This window comes from Erythrolamprus reginae, chromosome 9 (assembly GCF_031021105.1).
Source record: "Erythrolamprus reginae isolate rEryReg1 chromosome 9, rEryReg1.hap1, whole genome shotgun sequence".
Taxonomy (NCBI): domain Eukaryota; kingdom Metazoa; phylum Chordata; class Lepidosauria; order Squamata; family Dipsadidae; genus Erythrolamprus; species Erythrolamprus reginae.
The window spans coordinates 23,729,231-23,740,812 of record NC_091958.1 but is presented as its reverse complement, the minus strand read 5'-3'; the positions used below and the strand labels follow the sequence as shown (position 1 = coordinate 23,740,812).

The 11,582-nt window shown below is 41.6% G+C and overlaps 1 protein-coding gene across 1 annotated transcript; it reads left to right on the top strand.

The window, feature by feature from the left end:
• Window positions 1-1,300: 1,300 nt before the first annotated feature.
• Window positions 1,301-9,615, top strand: LOC139171950 (cytochrome P450 2J2-like). The gene is given in 11 exon segments (XM_070760491.1): window positions 1,301-1,692; window positions 4,034-4,196; window positions 4,657-4,809; window positions 5,880-6,040; window positions 6,528-6,701; window positions 6,867-7,005; window positions 7,847-7,956; window positions 7,958-8,035; window positions 8,240-8,368; window positions 8,370-8,382; window positions 9,288-9,615. Coding segments are annotated over 11 exon segments (1,470 nt in total). The 5' UTR covers window positions 1,301-1,533; the 3' UTR covers window positions 9,479-9,615.
• The last annotated feature ends 1,967 nt before the right edge of the window (window positions 9,616-11,582 follow it).

The window sequence follows — 11,582 nt, the reverse complement described above, 5'->3', positions numbered from 1 at the left end:
TTTTTGAAACAGCCGGGGGGCTTCTCAGCGTCCTCCTGAACCCGAATGTCAAACCCGAACTTCCGGGTTTGGCATTTGGGAAGTGGCCGAGAAGCCCCCCGGCTGTTTCAAAAAGCGACAGCCGGGCGGCGGGGCTTCTCGGCGGTGGTGGCAGGGCTTTTCAGTGGCCTCCCGAATGCCGAACCCGGAAGTTCGGCAAAAGTTCGGGTTCGGGAGGCCGCTGAGAAGCCCTGCCGTCACCTTTGGAAACAGCTGGGGAGGGGTTCTCGGCGGCCTCCCGAACCCGAACTTTTGCCGAACTTCCGGGTTCGGCGTTCGGGAGGCCGCCGATAAGCCCCGCTACCCGGCTGTCACCTTTTGAAACAGCTGGGGGGCTTCTCGGCGGCCTCCCGAATGCCGAACCCAGAAGTTCGGGTTTGGCGTTCGGCGTTCGGGAGGCCGCCGAAAAGCCCCCCGGCTGTTTCAAAAGGTGACAGCCAGGTGGTGGCGGTTTTTTGCATTTTTTTCCCCGTTGCACGGATTAATTGATTTTACATTGTTTCTTATGGGAAACAATGTTTCGTCTTACGAACTTTTTGTCTTACGAACCTCCCCCGGGAACCAATTAGGTTCGTAAGACGAGGTATTACTGTACTGTGTTCATATTGTTTGGTTGCTAGGGATAACTGTATTGGGTATTGCCTTTGATAGTGATGGAAACTCCTTGGGGGATTTGGAATAAAATCTGTTACAATGCCTTGAGCATAAATATACTAGGGAAAAAAGAATTCCAAACAACAGTAATATTTACTGGCGATTTAATGGTGATTTGAACTGTTCTATTCCTGGGCGGATTCTCCTGTAGAACTCAGAGCTCTCTGGGTGTGAAACACCCGACTCCAAACCAGATTGCTTGATCGTTGGTTTTAGATGTTTCAAACTCTTCTTAGGAGGTTTTATGTTATATTTTAATTGTATTTGCCTGTGAGCCACCCAGAGTCCTTCGGGAGTTGGGTGGCATATAAGTACAAATAATAAATAAATTAAATAGATTGCAAAATCACAGTCAGAGATAAAAACCAGAAATGGGAGACTTTGGCCTCTAACGTTGTCAAGCCTTTCTATCAAACCTCCCATGAGTATAAAGTGATCGAAGACAAACACTTGCAAAATTTCCTTGCAAACTTTGTGTATCCATGTTCTCCATCTCATGGGGTTTTGGGGGGAAAACAAAGGACCATAGCCAATCATGGAGACATGATTAGGATTTCCTCCCCATTGTTTTTCTTTCAATAATGTTGCCTTTAGTTGGCAGGACTATCTTCTCCAGATTCATGGATGAAATTGGTTTGATGTTTTAGGCAAATAATGCTGTGTTTTGACAGGTTTTTCTTCCCTGAGATGATTCATGTTAATTTTCTGCTTGGCAAATCCAGTTTATGAAATCTGGCTTCGAAACACCGTGCTCCCTTTATCTTGATTATAAAGATTAAAACTTTGGCTGGCTAGTCGGGTACAAGAAGAGAGACAGAATGTGATGTTCCTGCTATCAGAATGGCTGTTTTTGGCTGGCTGATCGTTCTTTCTCTCCTGTTCCTCTGTTTCTGGAAGAGCCAACGCCCCAAAGGTTTCCCCCCTGGACCATGGAGGTTACCACTGCTTGGGAACCTATTTTATTTCAGTAAGAGGTTCCCTCTGAAGGAGATGGACCAGGTAAGGCTTTGTAAACATTCTCATGTTGAACTTCAGAGAGTGAATCAGCTGACATTTTTGCTCCTGCAAAAAGAACCGAAAGGGTTTGTGTGTTTCTCTTAACTTGTGTACACGAGACACAATTTTTGTTTCACCTAGAAGTTGGAGAAAAAATATTTAGAACCTTATGAAAGTATGAAAACATCTGTAATTTCATGCAGCAGAATCCTAATTTCTAACTGCATTGAGCTTCTTTGAATGATTTATGAGCTCTTTAAAAGTTACGTTTGTTTTCTCTTCCAAATTTCCAAATGAAACATTCATCTTCCAAAAACTCCTGGAGACATTTGATCTTTTAAAAGTCTAAAGGAAGGCGTTGTTTATCTGCAGCAGTGATGGGTTCTAAAACCTGTTATTACTAGTCCATGTGCACCCTCTTCTGCATGTGCGCAGAAGCATCCTGGGCATGTGGGCGGAGCCTCCTGCCACCACAACCGCTATTGGTTTGTAGAACTGGGCCAAGCTTTGAGAAACCAACCACTGATCTGCATGAATTATGCAGTCAGGCGGTAGGGAGCAGTCAGGCGGTAGGGAAAGCAAGTAGGATGCTTGGCTGCATAGCTAGAGGTATAACAAGCAGGAAGAGGGAGATTATGATCCCGCTATATAGAATGCTGGTGAGACCACATTTGGAATACTGTGTTCAGTTCTGGAGACCTCACCTACAAAAAGACATTGACAAAATTGAACGGGTCCAAAGACGGGCTACAAGAATGGTCGAAAGTCTTAAGCATAAAACATATCAGGAAAGACTTAATGAACTCAATCTGTATAGTCTGGAGGACAGAAGGAAAAGGGGGGACATGATCGAAACATTTAAATATATTAAAGGGTTAAATAAGGTCCAAGAGGGAAGTGTTTTTAATAGGAAAGTGAACACAAGAACAAGGGGACAAAATCTGAAGTTAGTTGGGGGTAAGATCAAAAGCAACATGAGAAAATATTATTTTACTGAAAGAGTAGTAGATCCTTGGAACAAACTTCCAGCAGATGTGGTAGATAAATCCACAGTAACTGAATTTAAACATGCCTGGGATAAACATATATCCATCCTAAGATAAAATACAGAAAATAGTATAAGGGCAGACTAGATGGACCATGAGGTCTTTTTCTGCCGTCAGACTTCTATGTTTCTATGTTTCTATTATTTATGTTTCCAGTTTTGCGGAATTCCAAATCAGTCAATTTTTTTTCTTTTCCTTCCCCTGCCTTTAAGAGTTTTATACATTGAGAGAATACAATAGATAGACGAAACAGGTAGAAGAATCAGGTTCAGGTAGATAAATAAATCTATTAAAGTAGGTCTCAGCTAATGACTATTCATTCAATGACTGTTCAAAGTTCTGACGGAGCTGAACAAAGGGACCTTGTGGGATGTTTCTAATTTACAATCTCATGTGTTATAAATTCTGGTTTGTGTCAGAATTACAATAGACTTTGCCAATTTGATGTCTACCTAAATAAGAAGAAATTTGTTTTGGAAGATGGACTTTGCTTATTTCTTTTTGGTAAAATGGGGACCCAGATTTTTGGGGTCAATAGGCTGACTCTGTAAACTGCTTAAAGAGGGCTGGAAAGCACTATTAAGTGGGATATACAGTAATTGCCCTTCCTTCCTTCCTTCCTTCCTTCCTTCCTTCCTTCCTTCCTTCCTTCCTTCCTTCCTTCCTTCCTTCCCTCCCTCCCTCCCTCCCTCTCTCTCTCTCTCCCCCCTCCCACCCTCTGTCCCTCCCACCCCCTCCCTCCCCCTCCCTCCCTCCCTCCCTCCCACCCTCCCTCCTTCCTCCCTCCCTCCCACCTTCCATGATGCAGAATAGTTAGAATGCAGTATTGCAGGGTAATTCTGCCGACTGCCAGCAGTTCAATCCTAAGTGGCTCCAGGTGGACTCCATACTTCCGAGATTGATGTAATGAGGACCCAGATTGTTGGGGGAAATAGACTGACTCTACAGTATAGAGAGCACTGTAAAACACTATGAAGAGGTATATGTGTGCTATTGCCTTCACTCCCTCCCTCATTCCCTCCCTTCTTTCCTTCCTTCCTTCCCTCCTCCCTCTCTCTCTCCCTCCCTTCTCCATCCATCCATTATGCACAGTGGTTAGAATGCATTATGGCAAACTAATTCTGCCCACTGCCAGCTGTTCAATCCTCATCGGCTCCAGGTTGACTCAGCCTTCATTCCTTTCAAGGTCGGTAAAACAAGGACCCAGATTGGTGGGGGCAAGATGCTGACTCTGTAAAGGGCTGTAAAGAACTGTGAAGCGGTATATAAGTCTAAGTGCTATTGCTACTTCATTTCAGCTGGCAAAAAAATATGGTCCTGTCTTCAGTCTTTATCTTGGAAGAACACCTGTGGTCTTGACCCATGGCTTTCCTTCAGCAAAGGAGGTTCTCATGATAAAAGGCATAGAATTTGCTGGGAGACCATCATTTGCTATAGTTGATTTGCTGACTAGGAAGAAAGGTAATTGTATATAATTTGTCTTTTCGAAATGCCTGTTCTTGGTAGGACTTTGAGTTACCCATTCTGTGACCCAGCTGCCAATAATCTTTTTTCTCTACATTCTGGATTTCTGATCCAAGATTTCTAGTAAGAGGAGGAATAGTTTCTTTAAATGTTAGAATCAGTTCCCTTCTTTTTTTCTCTTTGCAATATTTATGAATAACAATACAGTAGAAATGTTGGTATTCTGCTGAAAAAAAATCCATTTGTGTTCTTACATTGTAATAAAACCTACTCAATGCATTTTCCTAGTTATAGTTATATTTTATTAGCTGAGCATAAATTACGCAACTTCATAAGTCTCTGTTCATTTACTAATACTGTTATTTTGAAAATACACCATTATTTACAAAACCCCCAAATCTTTACTGATAAGCAAAATAAGAACTATTAAGTCCATAATGGCTTCTCCATTTTTTAGGTTTACTGACAGTAACATATGGAGAAGTCTGGAAGGAGCAAAGAAGGTTTTCAGGGATGCTTCTCAGAAACTTTGGAGTAGGCAAAAAATCCATGGAAGAAAAGATCCTGGAGGAGGCAACTTGTTTGGTTCAAGCATTCACTGAAAAAATGAGTAAGCTCTCCTGGGAAAGGATGGGATGGACATTCCCTAAATCCCTCTGAAGATGTTACCTAGCTTAGTAATGAAGCTTTCAGAAACCAATCCAGAAATTTGGAGAACAAATTTACACTCTCCCTGTCCGAAACTGTATGCTGTCCAGTTGTTGGCTTATAAAATGGACAAGTCTATATATTAGATAGATGATGGTGATCATTGGACTGATAGGTAGATGGATGATAGGTAGGTAGGTAGATAGATAGATACGTAGGTAGGTAGATAGATAGATAGATAGATAGATAGATAGATAGATACATAGGTAGGTAGATAGATAGATAGATAGATAGATAGATAGATAGAAGAGATAGATAGATAGATAGATAGATAGATAGATAGATACGTAGGTAGATAGATAGATAGAAGAGATAGATAGATAGATAGATAGATAGATACGTAGGTAGGTAGATAGATAGATAGAAGAGATAGATAGATAGATAGATAGATACATAGGTAGGTAGGTAGGTAGATAGATAGAAGAGATAGATAGATAGGTAGGTAGGTAGGTAGGTAGATAGATAGAAGAGATAGATAGATAGATAGATAGATAGATAGATAGATAGATACGTAGGTAGGTAGGTAGGTAGGTAGATAGATAGATAGATAGATAGATAGATAGATAGATAGAAGAGATAGATAGATAGATATGTAGGTAGGTAGGTAGGTAGGTAGATAGATAGATAGATAGATAGAAGAGATAGATAGATAGATAGAAGAGATAGATAGATAGATAGATAGATAGATAGATAGATAGATAGACAGACAGACACAGACAGACAGATAGACAGACAGAGACAGACAGACAGATAGATAGATAGATAGAGTAGATACTGTAGATAGATAGATCAGTGGATGGATGGATGGATGATAGACAGATAAATAGGCAGACAGACGGATCATATATACAGTAGACAATCAGGCAGAGTTTCCTTATAGTTCTAGGAAAGGGTATATTACATCAATATTGTGACTTCTGTAAACAAACATGGAGGCAAATTGAAAAGGAACTAATTTCTTTTCTTTGACAGATGTATCTTTTGATCCTTTTGAGTTTCTGGACATTGCAGTTGCCAACATAATGTCTACCACATTATTTGGAAAACATTTTGAATATGATGACAGCTTCCTCAAAACTCTGCTGGATATGATACATCGAAATTCCCGAATATTAGCAGGACCCTGGGCCTTGGTATCCTTAACAAGAATCCAAAATACTATTCAAAATATATGTGCAATTAGGTGGTGGGAATTTAACTCTTCATGTCTCAACTATCTTGGAAACTAACTGGTTTTCCTAGGAACTAGAACAGCCAGTTTCCCTTATACTTAGATTTGTTTGTTTTTTAAATGTATAGGTCGCCCTTCTCCTGGTGGACTCCGGGTGGCTTACAACGATAAAAGCAATTACAAAATTAAAATATGTCCATACATAAAATAAAAACAATATTAGACGTGTGGGTGAAGCTTCTGTGTAAATTAACTGCAGCTATCCAAATTTCATCAGGGCAAATTTTACCTCATTGGGACATTTAAAAAAAATAAAATCTTAATTTGACTCCATATCAAATTGTAAATAAGAGCGATTACAAGACATTTCTTTTCCTGCTCCTACAAAGGCGGGTATATTGATCATGATCAAATTAATCGATGTTGGTTTTTCTTCTCTTTGCTGGTAGCTTTACAATGAGGTTCCCTTAGTGAGAAGCCTCCCTCTGCCCCACCAAGAATTAATCACAGTTTTAAAAAAAATAGATGCTTTCCATGAAGAAGAGATAGAAGAGCACAAGGCAACCTTGATTCCTGGAGAACCTCGAGATTTCATTGATGCATATTTAGAAGAAACGGAAAAGGTAGATTCCACAATCTCTTTTTGTTGAATGATCTCTTTTCCTATCACCTTGGATTTAATTTTCTCACCTTACACCAGGGGTGAAATGCTACCAATTTGACCTGGTGGGACAAGGTCCTTTTACCATTTGATTGTAATAACGGGTATTTGTTTTAACTTACAAAAGCCAGAGAGGAAAGGTTCAAGTTTTGAGGAAGAGCAACTACTAATCTTACTGTCTAACCTGCTTGTGGCTGGAACAGAGACGATGGCATCAACACTGCAGTGGGCATTGCTGTATTTGATGGCCTTTCCAGAGATCCAAGGTAAAGGATTAAGTGAAATAGAGTTGTTCACCTATAAGAATAACAACTTCGTGTATTATGAAAATGAGGAAGGTTGCTGAATTATCATGGCTCGAAAACAAACCATTGTCTACATAATAATAATAATAATAATAATAATAATAATAATAATAATAATAATAGTAATAATATATTAGATTTGTATGCCGCCTCTCTCCGAGAACTCGGGGTGGCTCACAACAATAATAACAAAGTACAAATCCGACATCTAAAAACACAATTTAAAAACCTTATTAATAAAATAATCACACAACCCAATCAAACCATACATAAATCAGTAGTTAGGGGAGGTGTCAATTTCCCCACGCCTGTGTCAATTTCCCCACGCCTGGTGGCAAAGGTGAGTTTTCAACAACTTACGAAAGGCAAGGAGGGTGGGGGCAGTTCTGATCTCCAGGGGGAGTTGGTTCCAGAGGGCCGGGGCCGCCAGAGAGAAGGCTCTTCCCCTGGGCCCCGCCAGATGACATTGCTTAGTCGATGGGACCCGGAGAAGGCCCACTCCATGGGACCTAATCGGCTGCTGGGATTCGTGCGGCAGAAGACGGTCCCGGAGGTATTCTGGTCCAATGCCATGTAGGGCTTTATAGGTCATAACCAACACTTTGAATTGTGACCGGAAACTGATCAGCAGCCAGTGCAAGCCGCAGAGTGTTGATAAAACATGGGCATAAATAGGGAGGCCCATGATTGGTCTCATGGCCGCATTCTGCACGATTTGAAGTTTCCGAACACTCTTCAAAGGTAGCTCCATGTAGGTCAATGAAATATTTCCTGGAAGGTAACCAAGGTATTCGCTCCTCAGAGAAATGCTGGAAGGAAATCGACACAGTTGTGGGAAACAAGGCAATCTTGAAATATGAAGACAGAGAAAAATTGCCCTATACAAACGCCGTCATTCATGAAATCCAACGCTTTTTCAAATGTTGCTCCTCTCGGACTACCTCATGTATCCACAAAAGAAGTGCAGCTTTTTGGATATAAAATCCCCAAGGTAAAAGCAGAAACCTTTAATTGGTTTACATGAAGTGAAGGTTTGGGGAACTGACATATGTCCACCTGTGTCTTTCTCACCGGAGGTGTTTGCAAGAGAAAGTGAGAGTTTGGGTTCGATGGGAGTCTTCCTTTTGAATCTCATTTTATGGGAGTGCCATAAGCTTGGAGTCCAATGTCTTTGTTGTGTGCTTGTCTTTTGCAGGACACCCTTGTTTTTGTAAATATCCAGTCTGCCCATTGTGATGAATCTCAGTGGAAGTTCCCCAATGAGTTCAATCCCTCCAACTTTCTGAATGAAGAGGGAGAATTTGTAAAGCCGGAAGCCTTTTTGGGCATTCTCAGCAGGTGAATTTCCCTGTCTCTCTCTCCCTCCCCACCTTCTCTCTGTGTGTCTTTCTCTGTCTGTCTACCTCTCTGGAGAAAGAATGAGACAGTACCTGATCTCTAAAGTCAGAATCAGAGATGAAAAGAGGAACTGAAGTGAGAGAGGAAAGAAGTGAAGATTAATTTGAAAAGATGAGTCTTATGGAGAATAAAGCAAACAGAAAGAAAGAGAGAAAGAAAGAAAGAAAGAAAGAAGGAAAGAAAGAAAGAAAGAAACCCTCACCAACTTAGGCCTCGGTCTGTCACTGTTTCTGTCTCTCTCTCTCTTTCTGTCTCTCTCTGTCTTTCTGTCTTTGTCGCTGTCTCTCTCTCTGTCTCTCTGTGTCTCTCTTTCTGTGATGGAGAAAGAATGAGACAGGTAAGTACCTGATCTCTAAGGTCAGAATCAGAGATGAAAAGTCATACTAAAATTCACCATGATGCAAACTGCTCTCTATACAGCAGGACATTGCAGCATATGATCTTGTGGGCAATACAGTACTTAGATCTTGTTTAAGGCGTCTTAGTTCTAGGCTTTCTAGGCCCAGGATTGAAAGTCTAGTCTCGTAGGGTATTCTGTTTCGAGTGGAGGAGTGAAGGGCTCTTCTGGTGAAGTATCTTTGGACATTTTCAAGGGTGTTAATGTCTGAGATGCGATATGGGCTCCAAACAGATGAGCTGTATTCGAGGATGGGTCTGGCGAAAGCTTTGTAAGCTCTGGTAAGCAGTGTGAGTTTGCCAGAGCTTACAATGTTACCCACTTTGGAAATCTCATGAGATTTGTGGTCATAGTTTGGAGGAACAAAGAGGTCCAGCAGTTGCAATTGGTTGCCAACCTTCAGCAGTCTGGATGACTTCTCTCTTTCTCTTTCATCTTCTCCTTTCAGGACCGAGAGTTTGCTTAGGGGAAAACTTAGCTCGGATGGAGCTCTTCCTCTTCTTCACCAGCATTCTCAGGAACTTCCAGCTATTGTGGCCAGAAAAATCCCAGGCTCCCGATTTCACACCACACTTTGGGGTTACACAATCTTCCTCTGGCTTTAAGGTGTTGCTGAAATGTCGCCAACCAAGCGAGTAGATCAAAATGAGGCTCTTGCAAGGCAGGTGATACAAGACCATCCCATTCTCTCCAGCAGCCAGAGGTCTTCTCTACTTCAATTTCATCACAAGATCATTTTTAAAAAACCCATAAATAAAGGGCTATCTTGCACCGCATTTCCCAGTCGATTATCAGTCTTGTTTATGAAGGAGATGAAATCTATTCTCCAGGCCTCTTCGCTCTTTCTTCCAGGTTCCTGAAAGGAAGAATGGAGAAGAGCAGAGTCCGTAGCTTCTTTATCAAATGGATCATCCTGACAAGAGAATCTGGTTCCTGTACAGGGTGCGGGAGATATGCCAGGTGAAAGGGGTGCTTCTCTTCTGGGATCTGACTTGCCTTGATCCTTGCCAATCAGCCAAGCCAAACACCCTTAGGATTTCAGAAATCCGACTTGATTTGCAGGATGTAAAGAGACTTGAGAGTCTCTTCCTCCTCCTTTGTGGCCTCGTTCTCACACTTTCTACTCTCAGATTTGCATAAGTAAATCACCTCTTTTATCTCCTTCTCAAGGCAGAGCCTAATTCTTCTTAGACCAGAGAAGAACTGATCTTATCCATGAATCTCCAGATCATCATGTACAGAATTGCTAGATAAATACAGTCCTTTTCCTGATACAGGATGCCCACACACCTAAGGGTTGGGTTTACATGCTGTCTTTCTGTTGATCTAAGATAGGACAAGACTTGGCTGCTTTATCAAGTACAATAGCCGGAGAGAAAGACCGTATTCTTCTGAACAATAAGCAGAATTAGCATGTCTGTGTAAGTCAGGCTGACATCGATTTTGCAAGACTTGCTCACTCTACAGCTGCAGGCTCTTCTCTGACTATTGGCCCCAGTTTTCAAGATCTTTCGTTGCAGATAACGCTTATATTACATTGGCTACATTTGGGGTGGAAAGGTGATGGTTTAGCAGTTCAAGATGCTCCGCTTATCAGCTGGAAAGCTGACAGCATAGGTTGGAGACCCGAACACTAAGTGACTGGGGAGTAGTGAGCTCCCATCCCTTACTTCGGCTTCTGCCTAGCTAGCAATTTGAAAGCCTGTAGGTGCAAGTAGGTAAATAGGTACCACTACGGCAGGAAACTAACATGTTGAGCTAGTGCCCTTAAGATGGGGGTGTCAAACTTGATTTCATTGAGGGATTGTTTTTTATCTTAGGGGGCTGGGGTGGGCCTGGCCAAGGTGGATGTGGACAGCTCGATGTTACTCGTGTTGGGGGTACCTATAGGGATCCGAGCGCTCTGCCAGCGAATAGAGGCTGCTGAGCTCCGTTTTCAGCTGTGACAACCTCCTGCAACCCTCTGCCAGCGAAAACACAACTTGCGAAGGCAACCTGCACCCCTCTCAAGCTCTGTTTTCACTGGGAAAGGCACCACAGCCCCGTCCTTTCGCTGTTTCCAGGGTGACCCCTTGGACCAGATCTAAGCACCCACGGGTGAGAGAGTCACCCACTCCTGATGGTCTACATGAATACTATTGAAGCATAATAATAATAATAATTTATTAGGTTTGTATGCTGGCCCTCTCCGAAGACATGTGATTACCAAACCAGTTGTTAAACTTTTCAATTGTTAAATTAACAACATGATTGTTAAATGAATCTGGCTTCTTCCGTTACTTTGCTTGTCAAAGATTGCAAAGATGATGGTTTCTGGGGGTTTTTTTTAGACTTTTAATTAGTTAATTGGATCAAGATATTGTGTATTGTATATTTTATATGTTGGGAGCTGCCCCGAGTCCTCGGAGAGGGGTGGCATAGAAATCAAATAGATAGATAGATAGATAGATAGATAGATAGATAGATAGATAGATAGATAGATAAATAAATAATAAATGCTGCTCCCGGCGACCAGTGCGTGCACGCAAATGTCCAGCATGTGCCTGAGGTGCATGCCGGCACAAGATTTATTTATTTATTTATGATTTATTTAATTGGATTTGTATGCCGCCCCTCTCCGAGGACTCAGGGCGGCTCAGAGCATAAACAAAGACACAATAGTACAATTAATCCAATTAATATACATAAAAATAATCTTTAAAAATTCTAACTTTGAAAACTTTCATCAACATTCATTCAATAA